General features: G+C 36.0%; 2 protein-coding genes across 3 annotated transcripts in view; one reads left to right on the forward strand and one right to left on the reverse strand.

Annotated features, from left to right (window-relative positions):
• Positions 1 to 21,979, forward strand: part of LOC123312746 (ABC transporter G family member 20-like) — a 102,448-nt gene that overhangs the window by 70,950 nt on the left and 9,519 nt on the right. The window contains exons 10-11 of the mRNA XM_044897214.1: positions 1,654 to 1,831; positions 5,648 to 5,834. Of these exons, the coding sequence (XP_044753149.1) occupies positions 1,654 to 1,831; positions 5,648 to 5,834 (365 nt within the window). The remainder of the gene's footprint in view (positions 1 to 1,653; positions 1,832 to 5,647; positions 5,835 to 21,979) is intronic.
• Positions 11,182 to 13,317, reverse strand: LOC123312750 (transcription factor Adf-1-like). Of its 2 annotated transcripts, none has more exons than XM_044897219.1 (2): positions 12,968 to 13,317; positions 11,182 to 11,845 (listed from the first exon to the last, which is right to left on the reverse strand). In XM_044897219.1, exons 1-2 carry the CDS (start codon positions 13,122 to 13,124, stop codon positions 11,256 to 11,258), a joined length of 747 nt encoding a protein of 248 aa, XP_044753154.1. In that variant the 5' UTR covers positions 13,125 to 13,317; the 3' UTR covers positions 11,182 to 11,255. The 2 variants fall into 2 exon arrangements, with proteins under 2 accessions (XP_044753154.1, XP_044753153.1); XM_044897218.1 differs by having other exon boundaries at positions 11,190 to 11,851; positions 12,968 to 13,288.

Genomic DNA, 21,979 nt, shown 5'->3' on the forward strand with positions numbered 1-21,979 from the left:
CTCATGAAAATCAGAACATTTCCTGTATTTTCCGATGTTCAGGTGGATATAAACAAGACAATTAAGGATGAATTTACAAGGGAAGGGAAGAATACGAAACTAACTGAAAATCGGGCGACATGAATCACGTGGCCGAAGTTTGAATATAAGCCTTATGAGGCGTTTCTGAGAAATGAAAACTCGAATTTGTTGAAATGTTTTCTGATTGTAGGAAACTACAAGGAAATTGTTCGAAAATTGTGTTCATTCAGAAAATTAAATTCAATTTGGAAACCACGGAGTTCTTCATCTTTTCTGAATTGAGCACTCAAAAATATTCCGATGTCACCAGAAACCGTTACTTTGAGGTATATACAGAACTGAGCTCACTCAATAGAATATTGCTCAAATACGACGTTGAACACCTTCAACAGGGATAATAAAATAAAAACAAAAAACACACTTCTTTTAAAGTTTTACTCTTTGGCGATCGATTTCGGTTGTCAAACCATCATCAGGCCAGCTGAAAAGTATATATGTGTTTTCTCAAAATTTCATCACTTAAATTCATGTTGTGCATTGTAGTAAGAACACATTCTTACTACAATGCCTACATGAATTTAAGTGATGAAATTTTGAGAAAACACATATATACTTTTCAGCTGGCCTGATGATGGTTTGACAACCGAAATCGATCGCCAAAGAGTAAAACTTTAAAAGAAGTGTGTTTTTTGTTTTTATTTTATTATCCCTGTTGATACTCTTAACGCACTATGGAAGCTTTCATCACCAAAAAAGTTGAACACCTTATTTCTCGGTTATGCGTCGAAAACGGGGTATATGTCATAAGGCAAAATTGATTCTCCCGGTGTCATTTACCCACTATATATGTTTTTCCAGTTTATGATGAAACACCCTGTATAAACAAGTAATTGTTAGTACACTCGATAAATAATCGATGATCGACAGCACGATGCCGGTGGAATATGCGACAGTCGAACTGCATAAGGTGCAGCACGCAAAAGGAAGCTGGTCAATGCTCTTGACTTTGGAAGCCTGACTGACGCAGAATCCACCACTGTTAACGTGACTGACGTCGATTTTTACGTTTAATCTGATTGAAATAATCATTTTTCAAAATTTCAAGTGAAGATCGGTCACTTGTCAATTTTCAGATTTTTCCGACCACTTCAACCGCCTGACTGATGATGTTTCCACCATCGGAAAAGTGACTGACATGCATTATCATGAATAATTTACATTATTTCAAAGTTTCACGTGGAGATCAATCACTTTTTTTTTTAGATTTTTCCGGCAGGTTTCACTGCCTCCCACGCCTACGCCCACCACGGTCGCGCTGACTGACTTTCGATTTCGAGTACAGTAATAGTGCAACTCTCTAATTAATCACTTTTGAGTTGGAGATAAATCACTGATAAAAAAGTGACACCACCTCCCGGACTATACATATAGATGAAGATTAGCCGCATAATTTTGAATGCCTCCATTAGGTTCAACATGAAACATTTTTATGTTCTGATTTTGATTTTTCTGAGTCATCTCAGTTAGTTTGAGTCATCTCAACTTCCCCAAACTCTAGGACGTAATGACATGCATATTGCCACATAATTTTTACTTTCACCGCATTCCAGTAAATATTTTAATTTTTTCTAGATATACGTGGATAGTTTTCATGAAGCACTTACAGGAATAAAACATGGAAAATGGGTTGGGGCAATACATATTTCTGAAAATTATACAGCAGCTTCTGAGGAAAGATTCAACTCAGGTCCTGATACTACAGATGATGCGTTAGATTCTAGTCAGATTAAAGCTTATCTTGATATGTCCAGTGAGTACAGTTGCAAGTTTATTAGGACACATATATGTAGTTCTTGAAATGTATTTAAAATTATTTATTTATTTATAAATTTGCCGCTTCGACATCGAGGTCATTAGCGGTAATGGTACAGTTTAGTAAGATTCACTGTATTTAGATACAATTCTCAGAAGTACTGTTCAATTACATAATTTCGGTATTAATCAAATTTTGACATTGATGTTCTTTATGAAATCCAAGGTGTTTAGGGATAATGGAGAATTTATTCTCAGGGCCTCCTTCATTGATTCGCTGACATTGAAATGGTTCCTTTGGGGTAGGTATAATTGATTAGGATATGTTGTACAGTGATATCAGCATCACATGTAGCACATCTTGGGACATAAAACCACGGGAGTTCCATTGGATTATGGTGAACATGGAAAATTTAATTACATTGTTCCTCAGTTATTACCGTGTTTGATTCCTGGAGAAGGTCTTGAGAACTTGTACTGAAATTGCTTGAAAGTTCGGTTTCTTCAAGTTGAAGTTGGTTCTTCAGACTTTTCAGTATTTTCGTGCATTTCATCTTGACAGTTCTGGTTGGCAAATGGGGATGAATTTCTTCTATGGTGTGAATTAACGCGTCTATGTCTTTAGTTATTTTCCTAGCATTGTCTAGGGGATTTTTATTTTCTATGCAAAGTTCCAAGAATTGTCTGATATCTTCGAAATTCAACGCAAATTGTGTCGGGTCTCTCAGGAATATAGATTCAATTTCTCCAAGGTTTAACGGTTTTTGTGGTGTAGTTGTTTTCTTAGGTTTCTTATTTTTATTGGGTTTGATTGTACTCGAGTTTGGTTCTATGAAAATTTCGGTTTGATTTCCAGGGTTGAGTAGCTGTACTGTGAATTTATCATCTGTTTTGATTGGGTGAACTTGGAGAGCTGGTGGAGGCGCGGCGTTTTTTGTGGTTTGTTTGGTTGGTATTTTCTGCGTTTGGTATGATTTGTGCTGCAACATCATCTGTTTATGTAATATTTTTGGGGCTCTCATTGGATGTGGTTTTTCTTGGGCAGACAGTGGCGATATGTCCGGTTTCTTTACAGTTGAAACAAACTGGGGCGTCTGAAGCTATGAATAGTCTGTAAGTGGTCTCTTCATGCGTTAACAGAAAAGATGAAGGCAGTTCGTGTTCATTTTCTGGGGGACAGTTGTAGATTTGCCTTTTGAAACTTAGAATATGTGCAAATTCTTCTCCCTCCAAACCTGCTCTCAGAAAATTTAGATTGGATACCGGTTTCAAACCCATCTCCTTAAGCTTATCTTCAATAACCTTATAAGGTATGGATGGGCAGGCGTTTGTTATTATTAATCTTTTGGCTGGAGTAACTAATCGACGAATATTTGTTTGAAAGCCGCAAACTGTGATTGAATGGTGATTTGCTAGTAGGTGGTCTACAGTTTTGATATCATCCAGGAAAATACAAACCCTTTGGTTTGATAGGCGCGAAACATATCTGATGTTTTTTGCTCCGATTATGTTTCCAATGGTTTTTACGTAATCTGTATTTCGTAGATCTCCAATGGCATTGATGAGGATAGCTTGGTCTTTTCTTGGGAAACTTGTTATTGGTGTTGTCTTGATTGTGTTGACATAAGAAGCCCTAGGTTCTATTGTTGTGGATTGTGATTGTATAGAAGTGATATCGTGTATGGTAGCTTTAGTCGTGGATATATTCATGTTGATGTTATTCATTTTGTTGACAGAAACATAAGGAGGAAACACACATTCTCTCCAGAGAACCAGATGTTCGGAAGACAAGAATGTCTCCGATATTGTTTGTTGTTTCGGAAGTGATATCGATACTTGAAAAATTTTTAAAATTTGTGAAATTCAGGGAAATTCCGGGGATAGACATACGTTCGACGAAATTCAGTAAAATCTTTCTTGGAAAAACTGGATTCAAATTCAAACGCTCACCAGGCTTCGCATCGATAAGGTACATGTGTAACACTCGACTCAACGGTGACGACTGATGTATTTAAAATGTTCTTCATCAAATTCAATTTCTATCCAATCTATCTAATTATATTTCAAACCAGACATCTTCGCATAAATTCCTTATGCTAAATATTTAGGGCATTTTATTAAGAAAACTTGTTTTCCTTAAACAATGGTTAGGGTGCTGGTTGGCATTGTTATATGATATTTATTTCATCTTGACAGGAATGAAACTTCAGATCAATACGAATCGATTTGATTCAGTCAAATAAAGTAGCTTTGACAGAATCGACTCTACTTAGCTAAAATGACCATCAAAAAATGTCCATATGCTCATTTCTTCAACTGGCATGCTTCGAAACTTTCTGTCTGTTAGATACCCTAGTGAGTGGTTTTCATATTTATGGGAACATTTTGGGCCTAAAATTAATCTTGAAACTATTCATTTTAGACCGTAAATGTTTTCAAGATAATGATCTCTAGTTTAAAACCATCATCATAATGAAATTTTTCGTAATTGATCATAATAACTTTTTGACATAAAATTTAATTTAAATGACGGCGACTGGACGGAAAAGTTCATTCAAGTCATCCAAAGTAGACCTCTTATACTCAATACAGGCTATACTCATTCGGTAGATAATAATTGAAAAACTTTTTGGTGTGTTTCACAAATCCGAATACACTTTATGAAATTGACCCTTTATCCAACGCTGGGAAATGATTGATATGAGTGTTCCCAATATTTCCTTCTTCCGCCTATGGAGCTCAAAGGCGCACACCGTTGCTAACTCGTCGAAGTCCATATTGCAAACTGAAAAGTTGCATGTCTGCGACAGGACTAAAATTGTTAGCTCTGATTTGGACTTTTACTAGTTATCGCTAACACCCCAGATAACACGAAACCTTGTCCTCGACTAGAGGCCACCAGGGTATGTTTGCTATTTTCCCTTTAAAGAATAGCTGGCGCTCGAAACATCCGAGGTTTTTTTTTTTTTTATAGCAGGGGGAATCTGCGACCGTGAAAACACGGGGCTCTATCTCTCGCCCAGAGGAACCCATTTCTAGGGAACACTGTGGGGTTACTCACTCTCCTGAGTTCGCGACCCACTAAACCTAACCTGCTTTTTTATTGGTTCCGGGCATTTGCCTATAAACCATTTATCCCTTAATCGGTTAATTTCTTCTTGGACATTGTCGTGCTAGGGTTTTCATGTTCGTCCATTTCGGATATCTCTTCTTAGTATAGTTTTAATAAGCTTTCGAACTCATTTCAATCTCTCCTCAATTGATCTCGCGGTCTCCGAGGAAACGTGCGTTAAAATACTTAGAAGCTTCTTCTAGTATTCAATTAGGGCCATCAATTCTAAGCGTATCCTATAGGGTGGGAGTTGCTCTAACGATGTCAAAAGAAACTACCCTTCTTCGATGAGAAGTACTTCCGGTCCGAAGGATGGCAAATTGTCTAGTTCGATTAAGACCGTAACACTATTTGATATTCATATCAGTCGGTAATATGTGACTCACGAAATTCTTTTTATTATCGACATATTCATCTCTTTTGAGGCTCTTTGAGTCCACAAATTCATAATTCAGTTCTTCATAGAGATACATTTTCGGAGGATTGTCCTGAACAGATTTATTTTCATTATTATTTGTATTAAACAGTCGGTTACCAAAGTAATGAGATAGTGTGCACTTACAGTTCTTGTGACAACAATTAGAATATTGATTAGATTTCAGGTTTTTTTTGTTAACTACAGAAATTGAAGAATTCTTGAAGATCAAATTCTGTATTCAGATCATTTTTGACCATTATTTAGTAAAATTCTTTCTTTCACAGACAGACAGATCGGTTATACAATAAAATACAAACTACTAGATCTATATATGGATTTTCAAAAAAGCATTTTCAAGGACTGCGATTTCGAGAAAAAATTCGCAGAAAAACCCATCAATTTTCTCGATCCAGTGTATGGAGTAGACGGAGAACATTTTACAGAATATTTACTTCCTGGTGTTGTGAACACGTAAGTTTTTACTAAAATTGTTTACATTTATTAGCGGAACAAACTCTAATATTTTTCATTAAGAAAGAGCTATTTTAACTTTATTTTGTTCTAAACATGCTGTTTATGAGAAATGATAAAAACTGGATATCTCCTGTATCCTGGGTTCCGAACCTGGGGGTGCTTACCACCAACGAGGTAAACATCTTCGAAAGTAGCTTGTATATCATGGAAGTAATCCAAATAAAAGTTCTAAGTCTTTGAATTCTGCGGAGAGCCGTATGATCGTGTAATTTTTTTGCACCGCCCATTTAAATACTTAACCCTTTCCAGCCCGAATTATTATCCGCCCATTGAAAAAAATATTTCTCAACAATAACTATGTACAAAAAGTAAACTAAACACATCGGTGAGGAAAAAAAATTTTTTTTTTCAACTCATGAGTAAAATATTGACACAAGTTTTGGCCATCAGGGGGTTGATTTTATGGAACAAAACTGAAAAATTCAACAGAATATACAGAAACTACTATATATACTTACCGTTTACAAAGATATGCCCGAATTTTGGGTGATAATAATAGTAAAAAAAGTGAAAATTATCACTTATGCACGTAGCTTATGGCGAACCGACTGAACATAAATGAAATTCCTTCTTATCAAACTTCTGTAACTGACTTAAATTTTGGTAATGTCATCTACCAATGAACGATAGATCCAAATGATACAGAGCACATTGTGGAATAGCTTTCTGTTTTAATGAAATGGACACTGTTAACCCAATGATGCCATATGGCATCATTGGGCTGGAAAGGGTTAAATTCGGTCGCTCCTAGACTTTGTTCTTATGAGTTATTCGGATCTTATTTCGAATATACCTCCCTCATTTGGCATATCCGACCATTGCTGCTTTTCAGTCAGGTTCACGCCCGCAAATATGAAAAGTCCTGCGTTCAACAGGTGTAAGGCTCTCTCGCCCGCTGCCTGCGACCGACGACGTGCGGCTTACGTCATACGGGGACGCTGCCGGTCTCCGGCGACGGGCGCATATTCTCTCTGAAATTCATCTCGCATTCTACATGCGCGCTGCCACACTAGATAGAATACTATAATATAGTGTTTTAAGATGGATGAAGAATTACTAACTTGTTAAATTTTGGAAGAAGACGATAAACTTTAACGGCTTTGTCTAAAAAGAGGCAAAAAACGGATACGTTTCAGAACAGAGAGAATGAAGGCACTAGTTGCAGTTCGGTTGACAAACATTTTAAGTGCAATGAAACGAAATTCAAAGAATTCTTTCGAATTTCCTCAGGAAAGTGTGATTGAACATGACATCAAAAAACTGTAACCAATAGATATTCACGGCCTATTTCACCCTCTGAAAAACTAGCAGTCACGTTATGGTAAGTTTGCATTATTGAAATATTTTAGTTTTAGTGAAATTTGTAGGGAAAATAAGAAAAAAAATATGTTGGTTGAAAACATTTATATTTGGTAGACATAAGAGAAATATTTTAAGGTTTATTCACAAGTTCACGAATGTGTCACTATCACCGGTAGAATTATTCGATGCCATTGCTCGCGAACTACACCATTTCCAGTTGTATTTCAACATAATTTCAGAAATGGTCATTTGAAATTAAGTTAAGTCACATTTATTTCAGAAACCGTCAATATTAATTCAGGTTAATCATTTGTATTTCAGAAAATATCAATTGTAATTCAGAAAGAAATCCATTAAATTTACACTGCGCAAAAAAATTAACGCACATTCTGAAAATCTCAATTTTAATGAAAGTTAACTCTACATTGACTTTATAACTTAGTTTTTATGTTCTCTCGGGAAGGTTTTGAACGAAACAAGACACATTAAATGGAAGAAAAATTCAGGATTTCACCGAATCTTATGTGAAAGAAGAGAAATGAACAATTTTCAAAATACTGAAATGCAGATAAGTGATTTAATACTTGGTATTTCCACCCCTTGCGTTAATTACAGCTCGGCAACGACGGTTCATACTGAAAATGAGTGATCTTAAAATGTTCTGATCTAATCCTTCCCAGATTTCTCCGAGTTGGATTCCTAAGTCATTAAGAGTAGCTGGATGATTTTCTGAACTTCTCAGCCTTCTATTGAGGTTCTCCCAAACCTGCTCAATCGGATTGAGATCTGGACTTCTTGCTGGCCATGCCATTCGAGAGACTTCAACCTCTTCAAGGTACTCCTGAACGATGCTCGCATGATGGGGTCTGGCATTATTGTCCATAAAAATGAAATTTTCACCAATGTATGGGGCAAATGGCACTACATGCTCTTCAAGAATGTTCTTCATATACTTATCAGCATTCATAGCTGCATTACCAACGACTTCTAGGTGTGTGCGAGCGAGTCAAAGATATTCCACCCCATACCATAATCGATCCTTCCCCGAAACCAGTAGTATTCAGGAAATTGCACTGAGCATATCTTTCATGTGGACGTCGATCACAATGGTAGAAGCAGAATCTAGACTCATCTGTGAAGAGAACTCTTTGGAGTAAGAGGTTGGCCTCTTGCCGCGACACGAGGGCTGAGGGCTTAAATCATATTCTCTGAGGCGATTTCTTATTGTCTGAGTGCTAATTTGCACCTCATAAGTTTGCTCAAGCTGAATTTGATGGAGGCGAGCGGTCGCAAACCGTTGTCTCAACGAAGAAACTCTCAAATAACGTTCTTGAATGGCAGTTGTTACCCGTGGTCTACCCTGTCCTGGTCTTCGGACATTCATACCTGTCTCCCTGAATCGCTGCAACATTCTGGACACACTTGTATGGGAAACTCCAAACCTTTCTGCAATTCTTGTGTATGTCCACCCTTCTTCTCGCACAACTATCGCTTGGGCACATTCCTCTTGGGTCAAATTGCGTGTTTCGCGTTGCATAGCGATCGAGTGTAGAAAATCAAACGAAAGAAAATATATTGATCGCTAGAATTGATCGAGAACGACTGATTTTAGAATGGAGCCAATACATTCAAAATCTGATAATATCATCTTTTTTTATTCCTGCTGGGAAAAAACATCTGTATTGAAGAAAACCGTCGAAAGTGGATGAACACCTTCAGTTGTAGAATAAATTTGAGATTTCCATAATGTGCGTTAATTTTTTGGGTAGTTTATAAACTCTTGTTATCTTAAAAAACTCAACTCTATATACGTTAACGAGAAAATGCAACAATTCAAACGCCTAGAGGCATGTCGACCATGGCAATAGCAGCTGCCTGGAAGATAGTGATATGCTGCGGCGCTGCGCTATATAGCACAATCACCCCAACGAATATGTCCTTAGCCTGGTCAATAACATTCTCCAGATATGCAAGTCTTTGTTCGAGAACTCTTGGAGGCACACAGGATTTTGGAGATTTATTTTCACATACCATTTAACCATACGATTTCAATCGGGTTCAGCATTAGGGCGATCGGCCACCGAATGCGAAGTTGTGCGAAGCATTTTCAATGCTAAATGACGAGCTGCGTCACTCGATTCGTAGCTTGTCAATTATATTAGCATTCAAAACGGTCGGCTTCGCACAACTTCGCATTCGGTGGCCGATCGCCCTTAGAGTGTAGGTAAGAGCTCAGTCTCATCAATATTGCTCCATTATGGCTGACCGGCCCCCGAATGCGAAGCTAGCGTTTTCAATACTAAGGGAGATCGAACACCGAATGCGAAGTTGAGCGAAGCTGAGAGTTTTCAATGCTAAATGATGAGTTACGTCACTCGATTCGTAGCTTGTCGATTGTATTAGTACTGAAAATGCTCAGCTTCGCGCAACTTCGTATTCGGTGGCCGATCCGCCTAATATAAGTGACAAGCTACGAATCGAGTGAAGTAGCTTGTCATTTAGCATTGAAAACGCTCAACTTCGCATTCGGTGTTCGATGAGCCTTAGGGTACGTTCATACCGAAGATGCATGGATGAGCGCGGTGGAGGTCGCGGTCGCGGTCGAGGTTTACATCGATGCCTGGCAGTACATGTCGAAGATGCTTTCCTTTCAGTCAAAGCTCATAAACGAACTGAAAAATAAGTACGTTACCCTGGTGAATATCACGTGATTTGAAGAGCGCCAATAATCGTGCAAGGTACATCGCGGCAACAGCCCGATCGCCATATAAAATCAAACTATTTTGTTCTGCGATTGACATCGCTGTAAACCGCGATGATAAGCGGCGAGGGTGAACGGGTGAAACATTCTTGGTATGTACGGTCTCATTAGAATATGAAGGTTTGTTTTGAAATCGATGTAAAGATCGCGACCGCGACCTCCACCGCGCTCATCCAGGCATCTTCGGTATGAACGTACCCTTATAGCGGCTACACACTGCACAACTCAAAGTTGGATCGTGTGGAGCGCTGTCGGGTGGAAACGAGCTCATTCTGTATTCAGATGTCGACTGGAGAGGTATTCGCTGCTGCGAAAATGGCCGTCACCATTGATCCGAGCGATGTATACTCCAGCGATCGTGAAATTCAACTGACCAAGTTGGACAGCGGTCGTGCCGTCTGTACGCAAAGCCCAATCTGGTCGTCCCGACAGTTGGCCCGACCGAGTTGGGCAGTGTGTAGCCGCTTTTATGGTTCATGATTGTTTCCAACCTTGAATGGCATAAAGCATTATCACAAACGATGACTGAATCTGCTAACGGTTCCCCATATCTTGCCACTGTTGAAGTAAAGAACGGACCCATTATTTTGCCAAATCCGCCGAAAATGTTCCTCTTCGTCGTTCATAGCTAATACACCTTCAAATCTCGTCTGCTTCATATACATCAAAAATGAGCAGGATGAGATTATGAATGATAGAAAAGATTCAGATTTTTCAGGGGAATGAAAAGATTACATAGATAGATAATAAGTAGGATCACGCTAAGCTTTTCTGCATTCATTGTAAATCATAAAACTTTACCACGAAACTTTTTTCTACCGGGTTGCACAAAAAAGTTAAAGGGAGAGAAGGGGCATTTATAATTAATCACCCTGCACTGAGCTTTCAAATAAATTCTGTAGAGTGTAGACAAGTAACACAGTGTGTATCTTGAATAGGATATGTGTTTGATAGAGTACAACTGAAATAACTTAAAAATTATGTACTTATTTGATATCATGAAAATGCGTATTATGTGAGATATTTATCTGACATAACCTTTAATAATATTCGTATTCGTACTCTTTCGTACTTTCTGAATTACAAATGACGGTTTCTTAATGACAAATTATTAAGTCCTATTTACAATTGATCGTTTCTGTAATTAAATTGACTAAACTGAATTTCATTGATATTTTCTGAAATAAGAGTGACTAAACTGAATTTCAAATTACCATTTCTGAAATTAAATAGACTCATCTGAAATACAATTGACGGTTTCTGAAATAAACTTGATTAATCTGAATTTCAATTTATCATTTCTGAATTACAACTGGATATGGTGTAGATTGCTCATAGTACATTTTCATTTCTATTTCATGTACCGCTTCAAATACTTTGTGTCTTGCTTCCGCTATTAGATGTGGTGGAAATTCTGACACAATATCAGCCATGGCGTCGAAAAATTTGTAAATTGGCGATTTCGTTTGTTGCGACAATAGTTTCGCAAGAACAAGAGATCTATCTTCCTGTCTTCTCTCTAAAATTGCGGCCGAAGAATTTACATTAGATTTCTTTCTTTTTCTACTCAATGAAGGAGTGACAGGTACTACGCTAACGTTTGAAGTACCAGATGTTGCATCACTATCGACGTCATTTAAGACAGTATTCTGGACTGCAAGGTCACCTTCTTGAGTAAGTGAATTATCCTGAGTGTCGTCTATTGCTTCCTGAGTCTCTGTTACCTCAGAATTTTCGGCATTTGTCAGATTAAGTCTCTGTGACGGAGCTTGGCTCAGAAATGTCAATTTTGACATGTATTCCCAATGATTTAAGCCCGTACCACTAGTAGCTTTCTTTTTCTTCATGTAATGGTCCCTCAGATGTTTCCAGCGTTTCTTCACATCTGCAACTGAATAAATTGTTTTGAAAATAATTCGTTTATTAGTCACTGTAATCATCAATCAGTCGATGTGGTCATCCAAATAAAAGTAAGTATGCGTCATATCGACGTAATTTGAAAAGTTAGAAAAAAGTGTAAATACAAAATTGTTTTGGATTTTCAAGTATTTTTGAAACATATATGTAAAAAACGATAGGTTATTACTCTATCTAATGATATTTTTTTTGTTTCAGATAGGTATTTGGTGACAGGAGAAAGCTTCGCGAAAGTTTCACACTTCCCAAAATTACATGTCAACAGTACTAAAAGAAACGTTGAATTCACTTTGCAATCATCGAATCATTTGACCCCTTTGTACTTGCCAAAGGTAACAAAAGACAAGTTGGAAGCTGTTGCCAAAGATTAAAAAGATGACTGTCTTTAGATGGGAAGCACTGCCGTATACAATGACCTCCAAATAGTAGATCGTTATTTCACAATTATAAACATTTCTTTTCCATAGTTTTATAATGGCTTTAGTAGATGCCTATTGTAAATTCAAATGTGTTGATATTGGGTCATATGGAAAAGAGGGAGACATCGGAATATTTGCAAAATCAACACTAGGAGCACAAACTGAAGGTGGTTGATTTCCATTTCCAGACGACACACCATTAACCTCTGGGACTGATATATATTTCCCTCACTTTGTTATAAGGGATGGTGGGTTTAAGTTGTTACCCAGTCTGATGAAGCCATATCCTATTGCTCATAGGCAGCAGGATGCAACGAAATGCCAATTTAATTACCGCCTAAGTCTTGCATGTAGGGAAATGGAAAGTTCTTTTGGAATGCTAGCAAATATTTTTCGGATATTCCTCACACCCATACTACTTGATGCAGAAACTATAGACCGCGTTATTCTCGCTTGCTGCTGTTTTCATAGTATGCTTATAGACACCTACTGAAAATTTGCTTGAGCTGAGACCTGAGACGCGCTTGGTGGAAGTGAACTTGTAGCAGTGAACTTAAGTAACGAATTAAGGCAGTACTTATGTTCGCCACAAGGGAATATTGCTTGGCAATCAACTTATGCATGATATGTAATATAAATAATAAAAATAATAATGAATATATTCCACCTACCTGGAATTTCTAAGCTTTTGCTTATATTCTCCCACACCTTATGCTTGAGTACGTAACTCTTATAATCACTATGTGAGGCATCGTATAGTACAGGATTGCATTTGACAAACTCAATTAGCATTTCGTCCTTTTCCTTATTCAAAATTGCAGAACACATTTTTTCACTGTGGCATCCGCGCCGTCCGCCGTCACTATGCTATTGAATCAATCCAACCGTCGCGTGCAACGTGTGACCTTCGCCAGACGCGTCTGACTCTGAATTCTGAACGTCACACCCGACGGGTGAGGGAGACGGAAAGCGGGGCCGGGAGAGCGTGCCCGTAGTTTTCCGAATATATCATCGGAAGTTGACGACGGCGGGTTCGCGAACGTCGTCGGTCGCGGGAGTTAAGTTTTGTGGGAGAGACTGTAATTAGAAAAAATTTTTATTTCAAATATTACAATGTATGATAATTGTGACGAATGATTCGTACAATAAATCGCGAAGACTAAGTCAAGACTTATCAATTAGTGGCCCTGAATCTTATTTATAATGACAATGAAAAATAATTCGATAACGGAAAGATTCCAAGGACGGATGCTCCGTAGGTGCTTGGTCAGCATCCTTGCCACGTGCTGGAATATGTGGGATATGTAAATCCTCCCTCCTCAGTACTTCCATTATGGGGTGAAGAATGGAACTCTTGGTTGAGATGTTGGGGCTTCTGCCTGGTTTTCTGAACGTGCTGTTTGGGCTTCGACCTGGTTTACTGGATTTCGGTCCTTCAGCCATTGTCTCATTTTTTTGGAACAGAAAGAGAGAATAATTAATATCAGAATAAAATAGAGTATTGTGATGAATGTTCCATGGGATGATCGTGGTTAAATACCAGTGGCTGAATTTCCTCTTGTTTCTTCTTAAGTTTATGAATTCGGTCTAATGGAACATTTTTCAATTGAATTTTGAGATCATTCATTTTTGGCGAAGTCCAATTGGTTGTTATTTTTGGGAGTAGCATCGGTTGTGTGGCAGTTACTTCCTTGTCGTTGAAGTATTTTCTTTCTTCAGTTTCGAAGTAGCATCCTTTTGGAATTGAAATCAGATAGTTTCCCTTGAGAGTGGTAAAGTCTTGATTTTTGCACGACGTTTGAATCATAAAGTAAGTCAAGATCGGTGTGTTCTGTGGTTTGAATTTTGGTTTCTTCAGGGATTATTGCGATGAATTTTGAATTGTCTATCCTCTGAATGAAATTTTGATTGGCTGTTACTGAATGATGTTGGCAGTTTACAATTGGTTTCTTCAACTGCATCAGTTGAAAAATACAGTCTTCCACTTTGGAACCCTTAACCAGCTGGTTCTCATCGCAATAGAATTGTTTTTGCAATTTTACACTAGATGAAGAGGTATACTGATAAAACTTTTCATTCATTGTCAGATAAGTGTTTTTAGGTAGAATTATGGTATTATTGATTGTCGGAATAGAATAAAGATGATAGTGGGAGAATAATTGAGGGAGGATAATTGGAAAGTGCAGAATGAAAACAATTCTGAATTGGGCATGGTATGCATCTACTTTGATCAGTTCATAAAAACTATGATATTCATCTTCATTCTTGAAGATTAAACTATCCTGAGAGTATTTTTTCGTTATTTTCGCAATGATCGATTTCAATTCAGAAAATTTGATGATGCTATGATGTAAAACTCCTAATTTAGAGAAACTAATAGCGTTTTCAATTCCATCGATCATTGTCATAACGATATTGACTGATGTTCCAATTTGATCCATAATATCTTTGATTCTCATGAATCCAGAAAAATTATCTTCAAGATTTTTGAATTTTATAGAGATTTTTTCGAACTGAGAAGTGATAATTTTTTGATTCTGTTGAAGTATCGAAAAAGTTTTATTAAAATTCTCAATTATTCCTCCCGATAAAGAAATATCAGAATTTAATTTAGTTATAACTTCTTTCTGCTTATCTTGGAGATTTCTGAGAGCATTTTCATAATAAACTGCATCGTCAGCGTCCAGATTTCCAGTTATACTTTTAATGATTGTACCTAATCCATTAACAAGACCTCTCTTCCTTCTTCCTTTTGGAATTACGCTATCCAATTTTTGTTTAGCAACATTGAATTGATATTCGAAAATATTTCCTTCATTTTCCAATTCGGTGTAAAATATACTTTTGGGTTGATTAAGAAGAACATCTTTCACAGCCAAATATTGATTTTGAAGGTAATTAAGTTCCTCGAGGATAGGTTTGATATCGTAATAATGTATGAAATCGTGAAATTTTGCCTTAATTGTAGCTTGGCCCAGGTATATCGGAAGAATCCGTGGATTCTCTTGGAGGTTCATTATTTCTATCTCCTGAGCTGCTACTAGATGCACTAGGAGCATCCTGTAAAAGTATTTTGGTTTTAATTCTTGGTTTTTTCAAATTTTGCTTGTGAATTATTTTAGAATCACTTTGTATTCTAATCTTACTGCTACTCAAGACCTTTTCCTTCGCGAATTTGGGAGTAAGCTTGTTTCTAATATTTGACTTAACTTTACGATATACAACAGAATCTGGCTCATAATTGAGGGGTTCTTGCCTTTTTTCGTTATGTTTGTCTATGATGTGTTGTTTTCTATTTTTCAAGTCTTCATTTAATTTTTTATAAATCTCCTTAGTCCTTTCTCTATGATTTTCAATATAATTATTTATCAATTTTTCATTAATATCTATATCGAGGGGATCTTTAGTATCAAGATGGCCGTTTATAACATCAATGGGCTTCTGTTTAGTGGAAGAATGGATGGAATTATTGTAACCGAAAATAGCATAAGGCATTAAATTTTCAATGTTAGTAATTTCTTTTTCTTGGATTTTCACTATTCTCAAGTGTTCTATTAATGTCGAATGAAATCTTTCGATCAATCCATTCGATTGAGGATTATTAGGAGTTATGTAATGTGGAGTGATCCGATGGACTTTCAAGAATTCCGTAACTACACCATTTTTAAGTTCTGTTCCGTTATCCATAATTATTGTTGTAGGTGAACCATGATGGGTCATAAATATTAAAAGTGAGCGAACGATCTCAATACCTGTTAAAGAAATCAATGGATAAGCCTGAGCATATTTGGAAAAAGCATCAACAATCGTGAGAAACTTTTTATTTTGAGCCTGGAAGGTATCGATATGAATTATTTCGAATGGCTTCGAAGGTGTTGGTGTGAGCATAAGCTTTTGACAAGGAGGATCTCGATCGTATTTGTTTATCTGACATATTTCACAATTATTAATATATTGTAACGTTTTCTTCGCTGAATTAAAACGTCCAACTGATTAAAATTATTTTTTTACACTTTATACACTTATAACTCACGAACTAATTATGTCACTATTTCACAATTATTAATATATTGTAACGTTTTCTTCGCTGAATTAAAACGTCCAACTGATTAAAATTATTTTTTTACACTTTATACACTTATAACTCACGAACTAATTATGTCACTACTATTTATTTCCACTCGTATTTATTTCCACTAGTCGCTTGCACTGTGAACTATAACGGTACTTGTACTTGTCTACCTGCTCCTCCGCTGGGCTTATATAGGCGCCGGAAACATTCAGGTACCTTCGCGGTTGTTCGAGAACGTCGCGACCGCTCTGGTTCTCGAAAGGTCCGACCGCAAGGGCCGGACTGGTTACAATATTCAGTAACGTCATTTTGAATGCTAGGCCAATAATATGTCCTTCTGATTCTAGTAACTGTTTCGGTTATTCCTCTGTGATTGGTTTTGCCCTCATGCATTAGTTGGATAGTTTGAATTTGTAGATCTTTTTCCGTTACATCTTCTAATATATCATTGCATTTCACTAGCTTAAAAGCAGAATGGTTAAATGTTTTTCTTAGGATTTCACAAACTTCGGAATAATAATTTTCTTTTTTGAAATGAAGGGCATAGAGAATTTGTGGTCGTATGTATTTCTTGAAAAATTCAATAACAGCTTTACTTAAATCATCAGTTGCAAGCTGGACAAAAATTCTTTGCTTGTTTGGAAAAATTCTATCTAGTTTCACCTCAGCTGGGGAATGCAAAACAAAATCTAAAACTACCTGATTGTCATATATGTTCAATACCTTTTCGGAAATAGGAATTTCTTGAATTGGATTTTCACAATTTGAATGTATCGTATTACTTTCAGATTGGTTAATGGGTTCTTCAACAATAATTGTTTCTTTCGGAGAAAACTGATAAATAACAATTTGGATCTCTGAATTCATGAAAACATAATGTATCATCTTAAAAATTTTTGTCCATTCCAATTTATCTAATCCACAAGAAATTCTTGGTAAAGCAAGATATATTTCGCTATTTTGTTCACATAATATTTTAAGATTCAAAAGAGCTCGAAAAACATCCTCATACCTGGGTTTGTGATGAAAACATTCTTTTGTTACAAGGTAATAAATTCGACTATTATTGCTTTCAATTTGGGCTACTTCGCCAATTCTTTTATTTTGGGATTTCAGTTCCTCTACTTTACCAAACTTTTCTTTGAATGAAAGTGCAATACCCTTACTCATATGAAAATCTTGAGATACACAATGAGCCAACGAATAAGCTTCTGGTGCCGTAAATAAATCACCCTCTCTTTCCACTATGTGAGGTGAAAGTGTAATGTTATTGGAATCAAGGAGTTTCAGAAAATTTTCAAATGATAAACTTTGATATTCATCCTGTTCATGAATTTCCGAGTCGTCGAAATTTACAATCATAGATTCATTATCAGTACTTGGATTCAATTTGGAAAATTCCTCGTTAAATTTTTCCATATATTCAAAAAAATCTTTGTTGTGAATTTCAATTCTGGAAAGTGCGTCTGCATTAATATTACAACTACCTTTTTTGTAAATGATTTCAAAATCAAATTCTTCCAATTTCAATCTCCATCGTAAAAGTTTACTATTTGGTTCTTTCAGCGACATTGACCATTGAAGAGGTTTATGATCAGTAATAATCTTAAATTTCCTGCCAAAAAGATAGGGTCTGAAATACTTGGTTGCCCAAACGATGGATAATAATTCTTTTTCAATAGTGCTATAATTTTGTTCATTATCATTCAATGTTCGAGAGGCGTAAGAAATTGGTTTGTCGGATCCTATACTACCTTGAGATAAAACGGCACCAAGAGCAAAATTACTCGCGTCTGTGGTTAAAATAAATTCTTTGGAAAAATCAGGATATTGAAGAATAGGTTCATTCGTTAAAAGTTTCTTACAATATTCAAAACAGTTGATGAATTCAGGAGTATGCTCAATTTTGGCACCCTTTTTCAAACATGAGGTTAACGGTTTGGTAATTTTAGCAAAATCTCGAATGAATTTCCTGTAATAACCAACTAAACCTAAAAAACCTTTAATTTCTTTAGTTGTACACGGTAGGGGATACTTTTGAATAGCTATAATTTTGTCGGGATTCGGTTTCACTCCCTCCGGGGTGATTACGTGCCCTAGATATGCTACCTCCCTCTTTAAAAATTCGGATTTATCTAATTGGATTTTGAAATTTGCCTCTTTAAGTCTTTGAAAAACATTATTAAGATTGACAAGGTGTTCTTGTAAAGAAGTTGAGAATATTATTATATCATCAACATAGACCAAACAATTGTCTAAACCTCTAAGAACGTGGTCCATAACACGTTGAAAAGTGGAAGGAGCATTTTTTAAGCCAAAGGGCATTCGCAAGAATTCGTAATGTCCATTTTCCACATTGAAAGCTGTTTTGGAAATATCTTCCGGATTCATTTCTATTTGGTGAAAACCACTTGCCAAATCTAATGTAGTGAAATATTGACACTTTCCAAGTTTATCTAAAACGTCATTAATATTAGGGATAGGATATTTGTCGTCTATCGTTTTTTCATTGACTTTCCGAAAATCGACAACAATTCTCCATTTTTTCTTTCCAGAAGCATCTGTCTTTTTAGGGACTACCCCATATATCCATTATACCAATATTGATAACACGCGTTCTAGACTACGAAAAAAAATTAAGCCAAATCGTTGGGATGAATCCACTTGTACGCATGCGCGAATTAGAAGTTCGAAAATGACAATCAACATAGAAAAACCAAACACAATCAAGATATTGGTTAGTTCGTTTTCATATTTGACGTTGAATGATTGAATGAATTCCATTGATGATTTATTTCAAATTGTTGTACAAATTTTGAGAAGAATTTTATGTGAGGCGAAAGTTAATGAATATTAAATTCATCGAGTATGTATCTGTTTTTTTCATCTTTCAGATGAACCACGAAAAGAGATCAAACCAAATAAGTGCATAAAAACTATTCAACCAATATTATTATGATTTGTGAAATAATAATTAAGTGCCGAAAAGGAATGGTATTTTCCATACTCAGTAAACTCAAGAGTGACATAATAACATGTTCGTTTTATATTAGTGTTTCTTCCCAGTTTCAATTATTGCGTATACATGTAAACATCATACTTATCTCACCTCCTGAATTTCCCCTCTTGTAAATCTACTCAATAATCAATAAAAAATATTTTTGGGTCAACATTTAATGTAATATGTAGTTATATTATATATAAAATTACAGAGTGCTCATTCAAAGAGCCATGCTTCAACAGAAGCAATATAATAATCAATTTGGCAATAAGAATATTTAGAAGATGAGAAACTGGTAGATATTATAATAGTAACTACAGTTGAGCCTTATAGATATAGATGTCGATTTAGATGTTTCACTATTTCAGTGGCGAAAAATCAACTCCCAACTGAATTTCAAGACAATAACAGACTTATCTAGATACAATGCAGATAATATACGACAGTGAACAACCTAGAAAAATGTATTCACAGTCCTACAATTTTGTTGATTCAACATCACTTTTGTGATGTCTCCGCACTCCGCAGGTTTTCTATGGAATACATATAATATTTCACTTTTGTTATGGATCCGAGCGTCTAGTGTTGCAAAATGATGAAGTTTCAAGAATTTTGACTTCTAGTTATTAGAAATCAACGAAGAAATACAAATATCTACGTGATGCAAACCTGAGTTTGAACCTGATTCAAACCAATGGTTGTGAAGTAAAATCATTTCATTCCTGTCAATTCATAAAACCATGTATCAGAAAGAGACAGAACTAATCAGGTATTTTTATTCTTAATATTTCTGCACATGCGCAGAAGTCGATTCCGGCCACGGGCTGGCTTCAATTTTCGAAGTCCCATTATCGATATAGAATATAATAGATATATGGACTACCCAAATAGGAGATGACCACGGAGACTGACTAGGCCCAATGATTCCTTGTTTCAACATCAAATTTATCTGGTTTTTTACTTCTTCTTTATGAACGTACGGGTATCTGTAAGATTTCGTATAAGCAGGGATATCATCTTTGGTTTTGATGCAATGTTTAATTTTATTCGAAAATGAAAGTGTTTGATTTTCTCTGTGGAAAATATCGGAATATTTCTTGCATAATTTAAGAATATGAAATTTTTCTTCCTCGTTCATATGTTCAGTTCTAATAAGTTTTTCTATGTCACTATTATCTGAGCAAATGTTGGTATCTATTTGATATATTTCGAAATCATCAGTAATAAAAGGAAAAGAGACTATTGGATTATTCAAAATTAATATTATATCTTCATCAGTTTTATTCGAAATTTCTACGTTGGCCAATCCATTGCATGAAAAAGTTAAAATTTCAGGTATTTCACAATTTTGTATAATTTGGTTGGGAACCATGGTTTCACCTGATAATGGTTTCACAGGGATTTTAGTGATAATTGTTGAATTGGAATCAACTTTAATTTTAAAAGGAAGTTTTCGCAGCGGTTTCATGATAATGAATCGCAGAGTTGCATTCAAAAGTTTTATGTTATCTAAACCTATAAGGCCATCATAAAAGGTGTGAAATTTGAATAAGTAAAATTCGAAATCGCCACGTTGGTTAAATTCAGGAAAAATTGGTATATTAGCAAAAAATTCATGGTGTGAAGTTTGATGGACAGTGGATACAATGAATGGTTTCCGGAAAATGAAGTGGGAATAAAACTGCTTTGCGAGATTAGGATTAATAAAAGATTTAGTGGAACCTGTATCTATAAGTAGTTTCAAAGGAGGATTTTGAATACATATGAAAGGCAGTTCTCGTTTATTGGAAACATGATATTCTATCAACTCGATGGGTTTTTTGTTGGTAAAGTCCGAAAATTTTCTTCAGTAGTATGTTCCGATTCGATACTTTCGTAATTCAAATTTTCGGTGTTGAATAATTCCTCGCTGATAAAATCTGGATTACGGGATCTGTTTGGAAAATCGCGTGAAGTAGAGTAATTTTGACGGAATTTGGAAGCAGTATTATTCGTAGAAATACTCATTGGAGTCGGAAAGTTTTGGGCCGGTCTTTTGAATACTTGAGAATGGGTTGGAAATCTGGAAGGAGTATAATTTGGGTTTCGTTGTAAATTTATTGGTCTACTTGGAAATCTTTGTGCATTTTGTGTACTGGAAAATTTATTAGGTCTTGGAAAATGAGGTGACGAAAAATGGGGAGATGGAAATCGTGAATTCATGTTGAAAGATGTTTTGAAGTTAGCTCTATTTTGGTTTGGTCGTTTAGGAATAGTAAAATTATTACATTTTTGAAGGTGTTTGATATTGTCCTCCTCAAGGATGAATTGAAGTGCCTGTGCTAATGAATCTGGCCGCACAGCTCTTATAACAGGGCCTAAAGGATCTCTTAATCCTGCCAGAAAGGTCTTTAAAGCTTGATTTTTGAAAAATACTCTTTTACTTTCTTGATCTTCGGCTCTGCACCGAAGGTCAATATAATTGCAAATAGTGTTCAATAAATGTAAAATTCGTTCATAAAATTCTTGAGGGGATTCATTGAAATTTTGCCTAGAATTAACTAAATCTTGGTTCAAGCTATTTTCATCTCTTTGATCACTAAAATTTTGAATAAGAGCGTTTTTAATTTC

The sequence above is a fragment of the Coccinella septempunctata genome, chromosome 5 (assembly GCF_907165205.1).
Source record: "Coccinella septempunctata chromosome 5, icCocSept1.1, whole genome shotgun sequence".
In the NCBI taxonomy this organism is placed as follows: Eukaryota; Metazoa; Arthropoda; class Insecta; order Coleoptera; family Coccinellidae; genus Coccinella; species Coccinella septempunctata.

Coding starts and splice junctions, on each gene's coding strand:
- LOC123312750 (XM_044897218.1), bottom strand. CDS start 13,124: ATGTGTTCTGCAATTTTGAATAAGGAAAAGGACGAAATGCTAATTGAG. Junction 11,852..12,967: donor CAAAAGCTTAGAAATTCCAG/GTAGGTGGAATA, acceptor CAATTTATTCAG/TTGCAGATGTGAAGAAACGC.